General features: G+C 36.8%; 1 protein-coding gene across 9 annotated transcripts in view; it reads left to right on the forward strand.

Annotated features, from left to right (window-relative positions):
• Positions 1–18676, forward strand: part of UBR5 (ubiquitin protein ligase E3 component n-recognin 5) — an 85955-nt gene that overhangs the window by 23589 nt on the left and 43690 nt on the right. For 7 of the 9 annotated variants that reach the window (XM_059485191.1, XM_059485225.1, XM_059485242.1 and 4 more), the window contains 8 exons: positions 591–750; positions 7204–7353; positions 9344–9555; positions 13837–13953; positions 14033–14143; positions 14850–15004; positions 16851–16968; positions 17787–17971. In XM_059485191.1, coding sequence (XP_059341174.1) covers positions 591–750; positions 7204–7353; positions 9344–9555; positions 13837–13953; positions 14033–14143; positions 14850–15004; positions 16851–16968; positions 17787–17971 — 1208 coding nt within the window. The remainder of the gene's footprint in view (positions 1–590; positions 751–7203; positions 7354–9343; positions 9556–13836; positions 13954–14032; positions 14144–14849; positions 15005–16850; positions 16969–17786; positions 17972–18676) is intronic. The other 2 variants (XM_059485209.1, XM_059485234.1) reach the window with 1 other exon arrangement.

Genomic DNA, 18676 nt, shown 5'->3' on the forward strand with positions numbered 1-18676 from the left:
AATCAGAGTTTCTCTCTTTTTTTGTAAATTCGTTGGACTTGATGTTTGGGAGGTTTTATCTACATTTGCACTTTGTTAATAAAAAACTTCAGTGTTGCAGAAACTGCTGATGATAAGCCTTTAGAAACAGAATGATGAGGAAAATAGAGTCATTAAAGTGGTTTTGTTTGAAGGACAGTGGAAAGAGAAACCAGTGTAAAAGGATTGAAGTCTAGTTTTGGCACAGCAATTGGTTGCAAACACTGTTGAGTGACATACTAAGTTTAAACACTTTTATAGAAACATACAGAAACTCTCAAAACCAGATTATACTTATTATTTAGCTGCAGCATTAAACATTCCAAGAAGTAGATTCTAAGATTCTGTTAGAAAATGTAGTGAAAAGTTGGGGTTCGGTGACCTAACTGGAGCTGAGAGAAGGCTGGATATCAAATACATGATACTGTGAAAAATTGATAGGAGCCTTTGTCTGTATGTACTGTTATTGACTTTTGATTCTTATTGGACTTTCTTTAGACTTTAGCATTTTCTTATGAATAGGGGTTGCTGATCTGAGAATGGCCAGTAACCAATTCACTCTGCTCTTCTAGGCACAAGTTGTTTTACAAGGGAAGTCCAGAAGTATTATTATTCGAGAACTCCAACGAACAAATCTTGATGTAAACCTTGCTGTAAATAATTTGTTGAGTCGTGATGATGAAGATGGAGATGATGGGGATGACACAGCAAGTGAATCATATCTTCCTGGAGGTTTGTATCCTGCAACTTTTGATAAAAAATCACCAACATGTTCTTATTTTTCTGTATTTAAGTACTGACAGTGAGTTCTGTGCTGTGCAAGGTACACAGCGAAGACAATTGTTGCTTATAGGAACAAAGTCTAAAGATGTATAAAACAAAAGATGGACTGGGATGTCTTGAGGGATTAGAATAGCCACAGAAGAATAACTGTTGATAGTGTTTGTTGAGGGGCATGAAAGTTACGGGGTTTTTTAGGATCCCAGGCTTTGTAACACTGGCATTACTTTCGTTTATTTTGCTGCTCAGTGAGATGCTGAGACTGCTGTGTGGCTTGCTTATAAAAGCTAATTCTAAAACTTTCTAGTGACTTGCATGTTTTTTACTACTAACATATATTCTTAATATTCATAAAAGTTTTTAGAGCAAAAATTACGTGCTTTTCTGAAATTAAGAAGCCTTAATAGAGGGCAAAACACTTTACAGTGGTTACAGTTAGATCGAGAATTTAGTCTTCATCTCAGGTTCCCCTTATAAATGCTGTTCTGGCTATAATGGCAAAATCCTGTAATGTAAGTGCAGCTGTTTTTGAAATACTGCCTGTCCCATAAAATTGCTTTTTATAAAAGACTTTGAATCTTCTTTTACATTGGCTAAATAATTTAGGCAGTCTTTTCTTGCTGAGTGAACAGATTGGAAAACATAGCAGCCAAATCCAGGGTTGTGTTAGTTGCACTGCACGAAAAGAACACATCTGAACTCTGACTACATAGTAACTTTTCTTCTGTGTGTCAAAATGATGTTTTGATATTTTTCTAATAAATGGTTGTATTTTGGTTTTTTCTTTCTGCTCATCTGGTTCACCAGGAAGGTTCATGGGCTTCGTCCATCTTTAGCTTGTCAGTCATGTGATTAGAGAATGAGTTTTTTTAATTTCTGCAACAAAAACTTTGCATTTCATTTTGCTTCTTTTAGTTTTAGTTGCATCTGTCAAACATCTTTATTTTGCTGTAGAATCAAGACTCTTTTGGTGAAAGGGGTGAAAAATCTTTAATCTCAGTCTTATTTTTTGGTGATCAGCTTAATAGGATTAGACAGATGCACTGGAGGAAGTTAAATCTCAGAAGTTTCGAAGTGTTCAAAGCACTTCTCAGTCTTAAGGATACCCAAATGCATTCCTCCAGAATTGACCTTAGGAAGATAAATCACAGTTAGGAACTTCTACTGTAAATTAGTGCTTTTAACCATACTAACCAGCCTTCAACAGCATCAGCTGTTCTCCAAGTACCTCTTGTGAGTCTAAGGATCAATTAATAGGGACTGTCTGACAACCCATGACTGGTAACATTTATTTGAAGGTGCCTCCACTACAGTCTGAGTCTCATCTATTTGAGATGGGTTAAAGTGATATGCAGAGTTTCCTTGTCCTCACTGGATGTCCAGAGAAAAATTTTCTCCTTGGCTTAATCTTTAAATCTTCTTCCCTGTTCAGAGTAAATTTCCTGTAAGGGTTTCAATGTCCTAAAATTAGGCTTTTTCCTGTTTTGCCCCACAGAGAAATTGGGTTATTTTTTCCCCAGTTTTTATGGGAAAACATATGGAAATGATGGCTGAAGTGACACTTGATCTGTCTTAACGCCACTCTTTGGAGATGTAATTTCTGATTTGTAGAATGTGCATGCCTTGTCTCTCCTAAGTTTTACGGGTGAAAAAGTTTGTTGCACAGAAATTAATTAGTTTGGTATGATCAGTTTGAAACTGATCAGAAATCTAGCTGAACACTAGGCAGTGCTGTTTCTGTTGAAACAATGAATAGTAAAAATTAGCAGCTTTGCTTGTGTCACGTGACCGTGCAAGCTAGTTTTCAGGAAAACCAAAATGGCCAGAGAAAGTTGCCTATAGCTCTTTTTAAAAGTATTTTTGCTCTAGAAACTTTGCAGTCTTCCTGCTTTCACTTGCCATCTCCCATCTGAGTGCCCCTTTGGAAATAAAACATCATCAGAGAAAACTGTGGATAACTGATACATGCTATATGCATTCAATTGTTAGGCTTTTTTATTGTTCTGAAAGATAAAGAACCTTTTTTAAAATTATGCCAAATTATGCTTTAAAGCTTTTTGATTTTCATTTCAAGCACAAAAAAAGCAAGCAAGAAGACAGAATTTGCCTCTGGACTTTTGAGGCTCTTGCATTTCAATTAAAAGCATATGTTAATTTTGTCTTTCTGCCTTTTGCATGTCTGATGCTTTGTGACCCTTAAATTTAGGGGTTAGTTCTCTAAGCTTTCCAAGCTAGAGAAATTTTTTAAAGCACTTTACATGTAATTAAAAAAAATAAATCATTAATAAGCTGAGATACTTTCCAAGTACTGTGAAATTAATATACTCTTGTTTAATGGATCATATATTATTAGTATTGTAAACTTTATGCATCTGACTTTTTTTTGAGGTAGCAAAGAACATGTTTCAATCCTTCCTGAATTCTCAAAATGTCTTAAGTGAAGAGCAGAATGTTACTTTTCTGTACAGATTGCTGTCAATGAGTGTCTCTTAAATATTTATTTTTGAGTCCAAGTGTACTTTGATTTTTGGCTTTTCTAATCTAGTCCTGTTTCTTTTGTTCTATGATAGTTAGGAGAGAGGACTGTGGGTTCATTTGTTTCATAACAAATACATAAGGAGAATAATCAAGGTAAAAATATATAGAACAAGTTCATTTGTCATAGGAAAGACTCAACAGCCTCTATGAGGCTCATACCAGGCTGTATTAGAGGGTTCTTGTAGGCTTTATGTTCTGTTAATGGTTGGGATACAGATGCTGTAGATGTTAAAAGTTTTTGTTGTTTGTGCAGTTCAGAGAAGTGCATATTTGCTCAGTAACTTGTGCATGGTACAATGGGTTCTCACTGGTGGGACTTATGAAGTGTGGGTTTGACAACATCCAGGCTGCTTTGCAGAGGAGAGAGAGATGGGCTGATGTTGCAGCAAGGCTTCCTGTGCTGGCTTCCAGGGAGGGGAATGGGAACTACAGCCTAGTGTAGGATCAGCTCAGTGGTTTGCCTTTAGGGAAAACAATTAGATAATGGGGTTGGGGGTTTTTGTGGTTTTGTTGTTGTGGCTTGGTTTTCTGTGTTGTTGGGTTGGTTTTTTTTCTCTCTGTTTTTGTGAACTTCAAGTTGGGTAATATTTTGAATAAATATTATCTTATCAAGAATGAATTCTGGAGTTCTGTTTTAGTCTAGTTTCCTAGGAAACCGAAACAAATGTTTCTCTCCCTTCACTGTCACAGTTTTGCCAATTTAATCCAAACTTGAAAGAGGAGGAGGAGGTACTGAACACATTGAATACTTGAATATTTCATAAAAGTGTGCAGCTGAGAAGAGGGGAGAGAGCTTATGATTGCACCCTTAAGGGAGAAGGTTTAAAGGGAGCTCTACTTGAGATCAGAATTGATCTAAACAACGCCTTCAGTTAATGAATCCGATGATAATGCTATTTGATGTTTTGTTTTTTTCCTCTGATCTGGATATCTTTTTCCTTCCAATTTTCTTTGGTATTTAGTGGTGAATCATAGATATTTTCTTACAAAAATAGGTTCATGAGAAGTATCACACCTAGATACGAAGGGAGCAGTCTGATTCTGGTCTAACACTGCACAAGATGAATGATATAATCCCACAGGATTTGTCTGAAGAGCAGGAAAATAAAGACATAGAGAATGTTTTTTTTTATTTATTTATTTATTTTTTTATTTTGTTTTGTTTCATTTTTTTAAAACTCTGGATTCTTAAACTGGATGTAGCCTTGCAGTATCTGTGTTTTCACAGCGCTAAAAAAATTCCAGTGATGTTTGAAGGGGAGTGGATTTGGCTCCTATCCCTACTGGTTTTAGCACCTTTCTTTGCTGATATAGAAAATGGAAGAAGGGGGATCTCTTTCAGAAATACTGGAAGAAAATTAAAATCTGATTTGAAGCTGAAATAAGAGGGTAAGAAAAGGCTTCATTTCGTTACTCATCTTAATGCGTATTTAGCCCAAAGCCACATAGTTTTGGTTCTTACGTCTGATACTTGAATTTTTACTTTTTTTTTTGGAAACACAGCTAAACTCAAGATGCCTGAGCTGGTGGAAGGTGTGTGTGTATGTGTGTGTTAAAAGTTAGTGTGTGTTTTCTGTCGAGAGGATTTCTCACGTAGCTTACCTTAAAAAATCCAGTGTTGTCTGTTTTGAATGAGGGCAGAAAATTCTTTTCTGTACTGGGCAATTTGGTTCCTAGAAAGAGATCAAAGTTCATTGCAGTTTTTTTTCCTGGACACTGACCAGAAGATATCAGAACTAGTTGCCTAGAGTATGGAGGGGTTGGAGCTTACCTAGGAAAAGATGGTTGTGGGAGGAGGGAGCAATATGTCAATATTGGGAAATACAGCAGAATCTCATCTGTGTTCCCAGCTCTGAAAGTCTGTTACTTACAGGTTGACGCTGAAGGTGAGGTGTACTGCAGGTTTATAGTTGTGAAAAGCCAGTAGCAGGCAGGGTAAGGGTACTCTGAGTGATCTGAACTGTTTTAGATAAAGCCTGTTTGCCAAATGTGAGTTTTCTTTCTAAGGTCTCCAAGCAGCCTGTCATGGATGATTTTGTAAAGTGTACTGTGTGAACTATGGAGTCCCAAATGATGTGCTTTTAGAAGCCCAGCCTACACTTGAGTGGATTACTTAATTAATGCAAAAATAATTTATGTAGGTCTTGCCTTGAACCCACTGTGCTCGCTGGTTTGCAGTGCTGTTTTTCTGTCGACATTTGGTGGTATGTGTTACATTTCCTGTAGATGAGAATTTAGAAATACAAGGATGAATATTCTGATGTTCAGGCATGTGAAAGTCTTAAGTGAATTAATACCATCTCTAAGAGCAGACTTCTGGCTCCTTTCAGTTTTTTGATACCCTCTACTTTGGGTTCCTCCCTCCTTCCATTTCATTCCAGACACTGAGAAAAAGACCCATAATAATCAGATTCTGGTGTCAAGAATGCTTGTTTTCTAGCCACTGTTTCCTTTTATGCATTTGAGATAGAGGCTGAGAACTGGATGTGCAGGAATCGTGCTGATGCCAGGTTTCCTGAAGGGAGTCTCTGTATAGCCTCACATGGGATTTGTGGGTGGTTTAAGCTGATGAGGTTGTCTTGCTGCCAGAAGGCACTGTCCTGCATTTCCCTTGCTTGGGGATGAGATTTTTGGGCCTGTATAGGCTAGTAAAACCTAATTTGGGGAGCCTGAGGGTTTTTGTTTTGTTTTGTTTTGTTTTGCTTTGTTTTTAAAGTCAGATTTGCTTGAAGGTTTGGGAAGGGCAGAACTATTTCCTTTAGCAGGAAGCAGTAGGGTCTGGTCAGCTTTGCAGCATGTGGTGAAGCTCCACATTTGGGGCTCTGATTACTCCATTAAGTCAGTCTGAAGATCCATCCTCACCTTACTTCTAAACCTAGTGAACTTGTGTTTCAAGCCAGGTGAATGCCCTAGTTAGATTTAGAAATCCCCCCTTGTCCCAGGGAGGTGCCTGCCACAGGGATAAAGGAGGAGGGAAGTAGGACTGACCTCTTGTGGTAAGATGGTGGTCAGGTTCGGTTGTCTTGACAGTCCATATTGCTGGCCTTCAATAAGTCACATGAATTTCCAGTAGCCTCTTTTGTGTGTGGATAGAAGCTTTAGGTTAGTTACTGGAAGGAGATTGTTTTGCATTTTAATGATGATCATTACTTCAGGGAAACTCAAGTTTTCCTGCACAGAAGCGAGGGTACTCACAGTATTGAAGTTCAACCTTTAGGTTTGGTTAGGTCTTTTTAAACTGCATGGTATTACAACATTGTGCTTTTTCCAGATAACTGTTGTTGTTCATGTAGCTACCATTTAAAGATTTGTATTGAGAGCTGCAAGTTGCTGGCTTGTGAATTAAATGAGTGCATCATTCTCTGAAAGAGACATTGCATGGGGAAAGGTGCAGTCTTTGGCTCAAAGACATGGCTGTGTGAAAGCTGCCTTTCTCTGTCAGCTCTGTCCTCCCTCCATTCTAGGTCATCCTGGGAGTTCTGCATCGCATGCATGAGTGTGTGTGCACATGTGTGTATATGTCTCCATCTTACTTTAGTGCCTTTAGTTCTTTCAAGTGACAGCCAAAAGTTTGAATTTCTGGGATACAGAACAATATGTTTTGAGAAAGTCTTGTTTGGGAAATGTAGTTAGGTAAGTGACAGAGCAGTTCTTGTAGGGAAGCTGGTATTGTTCACTAGTTCACCAAGCTTGATTGTAAATGTGGTTGCGTAGGAGGCACATGAGTTTGCACTGGTGAATCTGAAGAGCAGAAATTCAATTAATAGATAGGATTTTTTTTTTTTTTATATTTGTTTAGTGATGGTCTCTCTAGCTGATGTTTTAAGTAGCTGATTATTCACTTAAGACCCTTGTCTCCTCTTATAGAGGATCTTATGTCTCTTCTGGATGCTGACATACATTCTGCTCACCCAAGTGTCATTATTGATGCTGATGCTATGTTTTCAGAAGATATTAGTTACTTTGGTTATCCATCCTTTCGGCGCTCATCACTTTCCAGGCTAGGCTCATCCAGAGGTAATTTTGCACCTTTTTTCTTTGTAATATGTAGTTTGCTGTGGGAAAAGCTAGTGATAGTAGACACTGGTGGTTTAGATGCTGATTTAATGTGAAAGTAGACTGTGCTATGTTGTCAAATATAGAGTAGACAAGTAGATTGCTGCTCATCAAAATTTTTATGAATTCTGACTGTTAGCAGGTAAGTTCTGCAAGAACGTTGGTAGTCATATATTAAAAATATAATTGTTGATCATTGTAAGGTGTTATAAAATTATTGCATGTCAAGTTTAAAATAAACTGTAGCATATGTACCTACTAACATAGATTGCCATATAAATATATAATTTGGCTCAAAAATTAGTAATAATTGATGACATGCAGCATTCTTAATACTTCCTTTTTTTCTTCTTCTTTTTCTTCTTCCTCCTCTTCTTCTTCTTTCTTTCTTTCTTTTGGGTTGCTCTTTGTACGCTGTTCTTCATGTTTCCTTAGTTGTTCCATTACAGAAGTTACCTTTACGGAATGAGGAACTTTAGATAACAAGGAGGCAGAAGAAATCTATCTAAATTTTACTTTTTGAAGAATTTTTGTAGTTGGATAAGGAGAACTATTGGCAGGTGATAAAAAAAGCTCCTTGAGCAGTGTTAGGGCATTTTTTCTTTTAAGCATTATACATTTGAAAAATTTATAACAGACCATGGAGCAATTTCTTATCTTTTTGAGGCTGTTGCCAGAAATACCTAGAGTATTTCCAAACTGTTAATCCAGCCTCTCATGTGATTGTTTATTTAGTACAGTTTTGTTGCCTTTCATGAACATGTTTGAATATATTAATTGCTGAATATGTAAGTTCCTGTTACAAAATTATTAGTCAAGGGCCAGTGTGATGTTTGCTAGAAAGTAAGTACAGTACTTATATGAAATACATCTGTAAGACAGGCTGTCGTGTTCGGCTTATGTAAAAACTTTCCCATTTGTCTAATACAGCAAAAGACCCAAGACTTGGTGTAATCCATTGAAACTATGAGATAATAATGCATCATCTCATCAGTATATGTAGTTCCAGTTGATTTTTGTGAGCATAAGTGAGGTACTTCATAGGTTAAATACATTTATGTGCATGTGCGAATATTCAGCATCTGACATAAGTCCTTCTAAATTCCTCTTTTTTTCCTTTCCTACGGTTATTCTATATAAAAGGTTGTTCTGTATTAGATGTTACCACGATTTTCATAGTCCTTGTTTTCCATGTGTAGTTGATTTGTGGAAAGTTAGTTTGATTACCTGATATAAAATAATTTTCTGCATGAACGAACTGCAGAGTACTGGCTTTAGACAGTTTATAGGCTAGTTGGAGGGGAAGCATTTTGGTAAGAACATTTTCTGTCAGGATCCTTTTAAAAACTTGTCTGACTCTTGAAAAGTTTTCATTTAATCTACTCAAAGCAGATACACTTTAATTTATTAAATCCAGTCCTATAGTATATTGCTTTAAACGAAAGGGGTTGGATTATCAAATACATATGAGAGCTTTTTTTAATGCTTTCTTTCTTTAACCTTTTCAAATTACTGTTTTTTTCTGGGAAAGTTGCTATGAAACTCTCTAATAAATACTCTTTTTTGGTTTGCATAAAGCTATCTGGCAGACTGTATAGATTTAAGATTCTTCTGTTATTGTAACTACATTGATAAAACTGCAGAACTGCATATTGTACTAGAAAACTTTAAATAGAAATGTTAAATGTATTTGGCCTCTTATGATGTAAGTGAAATTTCTCTAGCATTTTCACAGTGCAAAAAAATTGTAAGCCTTTATTTCTAGCTTATTTTATGTTTAGTGACTCTAAAGTACATATTCTTGAAAGAGTTAATATGTTGAATGTTGCATGTCAGGACTATGTTTTTAATCTGTGTGAGTAGATTAAACTGCTGTTAGTTGCATCCTGAAGGGTCTTTACTAGAGAGTGGCTTACTTTTATCCCACTGGTGTGACCCAATTGCATACCAGTTCTCCTTCTTCCCTTAGAGAGAGACTCTGAGCTGTTGCGTGAACGTGAGTCCGTTTTACGTTTGCGTGAACGGAGGTGGCTTGATGGAGCCTCATTTGATAATGAAAGAGGCTCAACAAGTAAGGAAGGGGAACCAAACCTGGACAAGAAGAATACACCTGTTCAAAGTCCTGTTTCTTTAGGAGAAGACTTGCAGTGGTGGCCAGATAAGGTATGGAATTCTTAAATCTATTATTTGCATGCTGAGCAATTGATCTGTTTATTTTTTTTCTGAATAAATATTTTTTTTCTGAGTTGCCTTTTTGACTATGACATTTTAGTTTTGTGAGATAATGTAATAAAGCATATTCCTTATTATGCACATAGTTAAATTACACATAATTATTGACACCCTTCTAACTGCCCTTCTGTTACTACTGTTTTAATTTTCTTCTCTGTGTATTTTCAAGATACTGCTGTAGATCATAAGGCTTAGGGTTTTCTGTTTCTTTCTTATATTTATTTAGGTGCTCAAAGCATTGGCAGTAAGGAACTCATGAAACAATCTAAACTATGCTTCATCAAAGAAATGTTTTTTGTTAAGCATTATTATTCCTGGAGATACTTTCAGTTTGAATTGATTGGGCTTTTAAACTACAGTAGTAAAAATTTGCATTTAGTTGCAATTGTGTTTTGAGTTTATCAGTAACTTGGTTGCTCCTTCAAAGTCCTTTGGCTTTGATTAGCTGTTTTTCTTTATAACCTTCATTCCATTTTCAAGGCAAGAAATAATAACTGCAGGAGATAAAAGTAGTAGAAACACCAGCTATATGTTGGTAGTTGAATACCTGTGGTCATTGTCTTTGTGAACTACCTAAATGTTTGGGGAGATGAGTATTTAAAAACTTAAATAAAATAAAACCCAAACCAACTAACCAAACCAAAGAACTTCCTAAGAATGGAAGTGATCATCGATGTTTAGTAGACCAAATTTTATTAACTTGCTCTAGTGTTCCCATTTCTGTCTGTCCATGGGATCTGTGAGGTTCCTTTTTTGATCTGTCACACTTTCTTTCTCTGTGTCTCTGTTCATTTCGGACTAAATCTAGATAGAAAGCTTGAAAACAGAGGTGAATATAGAGGCTTATTTCTGCTAACAGCAGCAAGACTTCAGATGCAATTGTCTTCTTCTGGGCATTCAGACTGAGAAATTAAGAGACCTAAAAAGAATGTTTGTCTAGTAGTTGCTCTTTACCAGATCTTTTATGTCTAAAGTGTTTTTCCTTTGTTTGTTTTGGGTTTGTTGTTGGTTTGGTTTTGTTTTGTTTTTCTTTATCTAGTAACATTGAACTTCTCTGTCAGTGAAAGTTGGCAGCTTTCGTCCCCCTAGCTTAGAATGAGAAAATTTAGCTTGGTAGAGAGACATTCCAGGAATTTAACATCAATGAATAAATGTAGTTTAGATTTGGAATACTGACTCATCATCTTTGTTTTGGTAACGTTACTATGGCCGTTGTTACTAGTGTGGGTTTTTTTGTTTGTTTTGCTGTGATATCTGACTGTATTCCTGTGCACTTTGTGTACTGAACTGCTTCCCACTTACCTGTTTGCATTGCACTCATATAAACCCCAGCTTCTGGGCTTCCAGATAAATCAAGGTGTCTAACTGGAAAGGCTTTCCATCTGTATTCAAAAGTAATTTAATTTTGCGTCATTTCTTTCAGTTGAACGTTCATAAGAAATGGTTCTGTGTCTTCTCCTGCTGTAAATCCAGTATGAATTTTTGTTGGTAGTATTTTTCAACAGAAATTCTTCGAGGGGAAGGTCCTGGGAGACATGGTTTAGCAGAGAGATCAGTTCAGATGTCTCTTCCACTTTGGAAAAATGAAAGCACACAGGAAACCACTACAAAAGAACCAGTCATGTTTGCAAATATTTTTCCTTTGTTTTTCATTATTTGGACCTTTAGCATTTGGGACAGAAGTCTGTAGAAGGCTGTGATGAGGGTGGTTAACTTTTGTTTGCGGGAGGTGAAGTACCAACCTGGAAGGCACGGGTGAAACTTTTAGAAAGCTGATAGTGCTCCCAAGTGCATCAGTTTCACCAGCAATCTGAGGCTGACAGTGTATAGACATGTTGCTCAGGTACTGCATTTTCTCCGCCAAATAAACATCATCAACTGCTCAGGAATCCAAATCAGTGAGTACATTCTTCTGATATTTCAAATATCAGAATATTTGTTACGGTGTAGCACTGTCAGTCTGCACTTGCACTGTATAAACCTTGTGGCACATGTATGGGTAGTGTAGTAAAGGCAAGTATGGCTGGTCTTTCTTTTCCTGCTTGACTGTAATCTAGGTGCAAACCAAGCCTTTAGTTTTTTCAAGTAGGTGCATTCTGCTTGAGATGCTAAGATTTTGCCAGTAGTCTGCATCATCTTCATGTGTGTTAATTTCTCGGGTCTGAAATCAGAATTTGTTGTTGAACACGAGTCTCAGGTTTACAGAAACAGAGCTGTTGTGTTGTTTGTGCATCTTTGGGCAGTTGGTTGAATGGCCCTCTGGAGGTGAATGCAGCATTGATCCTGAAGCACTTAGGTCACAACTGCTAGTATTTTGATGGAAGGGAATGAAAAAAATTCAGTGGCAGGTCTCTCTAGTATTCAGCTTCTGGTACAAAGCTGTTTGTTTTTAAAAGATCTGTTAGCAAGATGAAAAGTCAAAATGAGAGTGTCTTGGAGCAAAAATGAATTGCCTTCCATACTTCATTGTGAGGCATTAGGCCAGCTAACTTCTGAAGATTCATCTATGCTGATGAAGTCTAATGCATCTCATTAGACTACAGTAGGTTCTGATGACAGTTCTTTCTCAGAATGTGCAATGTTTATGTCATAGCATGTATTAATAATCATGATGTGGATTAGTAGTTGTGTTACTTCTTTGCTATGTTGGTAGATGCCCTCCAGAACAAAATAGTTCTCTAATGATTTAACCAATTATAGAGACTCTTATCAGGGTATAAAAGAAAATTGCTTGTGATTGCTTCTGTCTTTTCCTCCTGCTGCTTTTCTTTTTCCCAGAAATACTGGTGAGCATTTGGTAAGAGCTGTACTGAATGAATCCTGTGTCACTCAAGGACACATTCACACCTTTTGGAATGTGCACTTCTGGGCATGAAAACTGTAAAAAAATAGTGTAAATCCAGCCTTACAAAACTAAAAGTGTTTCCACTTTTAAACTTCTGTGGTGAAAAGTCTGCTAATTTAGAAGACAGGTAAATGTACTAGATAGTGGGACTTTTTAAATAGCTGACTGAGTTCAGTTTCCCCTCAGATGGCTGAAGTACTTAAATGTGGTGAATTGTAATCGGAGAGTCAGTTAAAGATACTGATCTGGGGAGATAACCACTGCAAAGAAGACCAGATATCATCTTTCAGATCTGTAGCTGTAGAAGACAGCATTTGATTTTATGCTAGTTTAAGTTGGGTTTTTAAAAAAATTTTTGTGAAGCTGTAAGTGGAAGAAAAATTTGAGTTATTAGTAGTAAGGAACTTCAGAAAGAGCATGTTTGTCCTATAGCTGCACTTGCTGAGGAGCAGTGAAATGTTACAAATGTTTCTCGGTAAACAGAATTTAATATTTTGGGAAATCATTCCAATTCTCTGTAGCTTGAGATCGGTTTCAATGCAAGGAGGAACAGGAATTTGCAGAGGTGAGGTTGTAACATTGTATAGTTGCCTTGATACAAAACCCAATCTCAGAGGGAGGAAATCAGACCACTGAGGTCCCTGTAGGTACAGGATGTAGCAAATGAACAAACTGATGCCATATAAATAGTAGGAAGATACCAGCTGAGTTTTGATAAAATGTTAAAAAGGAGGAAAGGGCAAGAGGAATAGCCAATAATTAGAAACTTCCCCAGCATGTCAGGTTATAATGATGCATTATTGAGATATAGCATACTGATTTTTTAAAAACTTGATGTTGTTTGCAGTTACTTACTTTCAGAAGTGAAAGATAAGAGTTAATTGACAAAACAGTGAATTTGATAATTGATTTCTTGGGTGGCTTGGAAGATACTTTCCTGACTATACTTAGTAATGAAATAGTGGAATTATGTTGCTTTTTTGTTAATTTCGAACAGCCAGAATTTCCAGCAGAATTTTTTTTTTCAATGTTGCAAGTCAAGAGATCTTCTCATCTCTAATTTTATGGGCTGTGTTGTGTTCTCAAAGCACCACGTAAGCTCTTAATAAACTGTCCAAGTTAATTGCCATGTATATGCTATTGATAAAGGTCTTGGAAATAATATCTTTATTCCCTCACTTCATCAGAAACAATGATGTTTTGTGTGAAGGGGGCATGATGATCTTGAGACAGTCTGGATATATCTTTATTTTCAGGTTCAGCATTCATGGGTGCTCTGAAAAAAAAACAATTCCAAGTTCATATTTTGCATTTATAGATATATTTATAATATCATTGTCTTAGATTTTGTATTTCTGTGTTTGTAGGATGGAACAAAGTTTATTTCTATTGGAGCTCTATATTCTGAGCTCGTAGCAGTTAGCAGTAAAGGAGAACTCTACCAGTGGAAATGGAGTGAATCAGAGCCTTACAGAAATGCACAGGTACTGTATAGCTTTAAATATTCCCCTTCAGAATTATTTATATGCTTTGAATATCTAAAATACTTTTTTGTTTCTAAAGAATCCTTCACTGCATCATCCACGAGCTATGTTCTTGGGGTTAACCAATGAAAAGATTGTGCTCCTTTCTGCAAATAGTATTAGAGCAACTGTTGCCACGGAAAATAACAAGGTATGAAATGTTTGCTGGTTGCTGAATTTGACAAAGCTGGGTTTTTTCAATTGCTTGCAGTATATTGTAGACAAGTTGTTTCTTCAGCTTCATCTGCACCAGAAAGTACTCAATTCATTTGCTCCTTCCTTTCCTTTCCTGCCCATGAAATGCAAAACGTTTTAAAAAAAGATATCTATCAGATTTAGAGCTGAAACAGCGAAAAGGTTGCCTGATGATATGAAGCACTTGACTTTTTGCTCTTACAGTAGAAACTGACTGGTTTGAGAATAGAGAAGCTTGTTAATGTTCTGTAGAGATTTAGTAGAAAAACTAAGGACATTGAAGCTTTCAGTGATGTAAAGTAAGTTAGCTAAATATGCTTTTCAGCCCAGTTAGAGTGAACTTGAAATTGATTTGGTAAAGACACCCACACATCCATATACTTTGACAGGTTTCTCCTTTGTTTTCAACCTTCTTTGTTAAGGTTGAGGACTGGAAATAGAGGGGAAAACTAATCTGGAAAGCTCTCTTCCGGGGAAAGAAAGATGGTAGGGGATAAATTTCTGAAGGGTATAATTGTTTCTTTGTTTTGTGATACCTTTTTTCACCCCATTCCAAACCCAGTAAATATTACATTAAAGATGTAACTGATGTGCAACTTTTCTTTTTCTTTTTTTTTTTTTTTCCTCTACCTTCTCTGTTCCTTTCTTTTCCTCTCCCCTAGGTTGCTACATGGGTAGATGAAACTTTAAGCTCCGTAGCCTCTAAATTAGAACACACTGCACAGACATACTCAGAGCTTCAGGGAGAACGGATTGTTTCTTTACATTGTTGTGCTCTTTACACGTGTGCTCAGCTAGAGAACAACTTGTATTGGTGGTAAGTGAATACTTTGGTTGTGTACAACAGCGTGGATGCTCTGGATGTCTTCATGTCTCTGGCTCTGAGAAGCGTTGCAAAACTGCTGAGCCACCATTGTTGATCTTTGGTTCCCTTTATAAAATACATTTATTTTCTTTTTTAATGCCTAAAGCTTCCAATTATAACATCTTTAACAGAATAAGGTCATTCTTTTAGGAGATGTGTGTAAGTGCTTTAGCATTCAGATGTATCAGCACTACACAGGATCAGAGAGTAATCTCTGTGCCTTTTGGGTCATTCAGATTATAAATATGGAACAAACGTACCCACATATGAGGTCAATGTTCCTCTGTCTGGCTCTGTTAGAAGATTTGGTCTGTTAGTTTGTGGTCTAAATCTTAAAGAAGGGAGAAATAACATCAAATGCTCCCTCTGGAGTTTGTTGTTAAAATATAACCCTTTCAGACCCTTTCATAAAATATGAAATGTTAGTTAAAACATTTTAACTAATAGCTTCATGATTAAGAAGCTTACACCAAAAAACCACAGACAAAACAAAGCAGAAAATGAACCGTCAAAAATAATACTTCCAAAGGGCTCTGAAATGAGTTTCTAATTTAAGGGAATTAATTGAGTAATACTAATGCATTGTCAGCATGCATTATTTTTCAGTGTGTCAGGAGTCATTGGATTATGTATCATGCTTAAAGTTCAAGTGGCTTTGAGGCATGGATGAGCTCAATACTCAATGATGAGTTGGAAATGAGAGCATTGAAAATTAATTGTATGAAACAGCTTTCTCATTAAATTCTACTAACTCTGGAAAATATTTAAGTAGACTTGAAGCTATACTTATACACTTCTGGTTCTTGGCTCTTTCATTATTCCATGGCTGACATGGCACACTTTAATTACTCTTTGTAGGGATACTGCTAAGCTGTAGCATTGGAGATACTTGGCTATTGAACCTTCCATACTTACTGGAGTAATCTGTGCCAAGTACAATAATACTTTTAGTGTTTACATGCAGTCTTTGGAAGCAGTTTATGATGTAATGTGTCTTTTTGTGGTTGAATGACAGCCGTGGTGATTTTATGTTACCAGATTGATGCAGACGGAAGCTTTTGTTACTATTGATACCCTGAGTTACAGTGATCTGTAGTACGTGAGACAGGATTTCAATTTCCACTGTTTCACAGGGCTGATGCTTTTTACATTTTACTTAACATGAAGGAGCTTCTTGAATCAAAGCTTCTAACTGCATAAGCCACTGACTGAAACATGAAGTATCAAAATAATAAGCATGCTTAGCTGAGTATGCAGGCATGATTTTCAGCTAAACCAAGCGAATCCAATTACAAAAGAAGTGGGGTTTTCCCCCCCTCTTGCAGTGGAAGTTGTAAGAGCCCCAGACACTTTCAGCCATGTACCCAGAGAGGAAGTGAGGCTTTTAGAATTTAGAAAGAAAAATCATGTTCCCCAGAGGTTGCAAATTCTGGAAATTATCACTATTTGTGGGAAAGATATCCTTAAGTTCATCTTGAAAGCTGTGACTGGAGTATACCACTTGTAACAGAGGTTTTGCAGCACTTCAGACTGGAAGGAAAGACATTTGACAATGAAATAAGTCATGTGCTCTGCCTCCTCCTCTGTGTAAATTGGGGTAGTCAAGATGAATTCGGAAAGTTGGGGTACATATGGAAAAAGATGGCATTTCTGCAGTGCTTTGAGATTTTAGAGAAGGTGGCGCACACACTTGAATGTTTGCTCATGATTGCATTAAGCAGAAGGAATAAACTGTTCAAAGTTCTGAACAAAGCTTTTCTTTCACAGCCTTTTAAAAATAACATGCATTTTTCCACAGGGGTGTAGTTCCTTTCAGCCAAAGGAAGAAAATGCTAGAAAAGGCCAGAGCGAAAAATAAAAAGCCGAAGTCTAGTGCTGGTATCTCCTCTATGCCAAACATAACTGTTGGAACCCAGGCAAGTACAGCTGTCACCAGTGGCACTTTCACCATGCTATATGCTGAGTTTACAACGTGCTCTTAAAAAAAACACAACAAAAGTTATTAGCACACAAAGTTATGCACAAAAGTGATAGCAATAACGGGAAATTAAAATAGTATGTTTGAATTATATGGCTGTAAATGGCTGTGTCCTATTAGTATTGTTGCTGTTCTACAAGTGTGACTCTTGCTGCACAGAAGAACAAGCTGTATTCATGCAAAGTACTTCTATTTTAACTTACCTACTGATACTATATTTTGAGAGAAAGTAAGTATAGAAATACAATTCCCTGTAGAACAAAAGGCTTTGTAAATGATGAGGCATTTAAATGCCTGCAGTATTAATAACTGGGTTTGATTTATTTATGCAGTGTGATAGATCTTTGGTTTGAAGCCTTTACCAAAAAGACTAATAACTGATACAGAGGATTTTTTTTGATAAGTACTAGAACTAATATGAGACAAAGCAGCCCTTTCCCAGGGAGCACATTTCTTTTGATTGCAGAGCCATTCTAATTGACACTGTGATGAGTCTCTGTTATTGGATTGATTGTTCCTTTTGTAGTTGAGCATCTAAATATTGTATGTTAAACAGTTTCAATGCTAAAGCTGTTGCCTTCAGCTGTGAATTTCACAACAGCTTATTTTTTCATACATAATGCTGACTTTCCTCTTCACCTGATTCCATAAGTTTTCTATTTTGACTACTGCATATGCCAGTGAGAAAATAAGGTACATATGATTTCCCTCAGTAGAATTCATTTTTCTCATAGAAATTAATATTTCTATCTCTAGGTGTGTTTAAGAAATAACCCTCTCTATCATGCTGGAGCAGTTGCTTTCTCAATCAGTGCTGGCATTCCTAAAGTTGGTGTGCTAATGGAATCTGTTTGGAACATGAATGACAGCTGTCGGTTTCAGCTTCGGTCCCCTGAGAGCTTGAAAAACATGGAGAAGGCCAGCAAAACTACCGAGGCCAAGTAAGTGTGGAGACCATGGGCACATAGACATAGATTGTTCATGTGGTAGGTACTCTTCTGAACTGGGGAGCAATAATGGAAAAGGAGGGTCAGACTTTTGTAATTTTGAAGATTTTGTGATCTTTATGAGGTATTAGGTTTCTTGTAAACGTGGCTCGATGTGCAGAAAGGCTCACTGCAGGAAAGGTGTCTCACTTCTGTGAAAGCACTATGTACATGTGAAATGCAGGAGGAGTATTAAATGAAGGCCTCCCTACAGTGTTTCATAAGGTTTCCAAGATTTTATATTTTAATAGCTGAAAATGGAACCAGCTGTTTCCTGGCTCTTCATGAGATTAAACAGATCTCTTTCAGCCCCTCCATAGCTTGAAAAAAAAATCTTTTGAGTTGACAGTGCCATTTACATGTTTCTTAAAACAGATTTAAACAATTTCAAGTAAAACTTGAGAATGTTTAGCAGCTCTGGAGTTTCAGGTTTCTGTATAAAGCTAATAAAAATAAAAACTGAAGCTCCTCTTGCTTATTTTCTGTAATAGTGTGTCTATGCTCATTTAATGTTAAAAAGCTAATCCCTGATTAAGCAGCATTGTACCATCCCCAGCTTCAAGGTTTATAGCCTTGTCAGTTGGGATGGTTGTTTGCAAGTGTGGAGTTACTTCTTTAAGGTATTGTTAAAGGAACAATGCTGGGATACCCTGGTGCTTT

The sequence above is a fragment of the Ammospiza nelsoni genome, chromosome 1, assembly GCF_027579445.1.
Source record: "Ammospiza nelsoni isolate bAmmNel1 chromosome 1, bAmmNel1.pri, whole genome shotgun sequence".
In the NCBI taxonomy this organism is placed as follows: Eukaryota; Metazoa; Chordata; class Aves; order Passeriformes; family Passerellidae; genus Ammospiza; species Ammospiza nelsoni.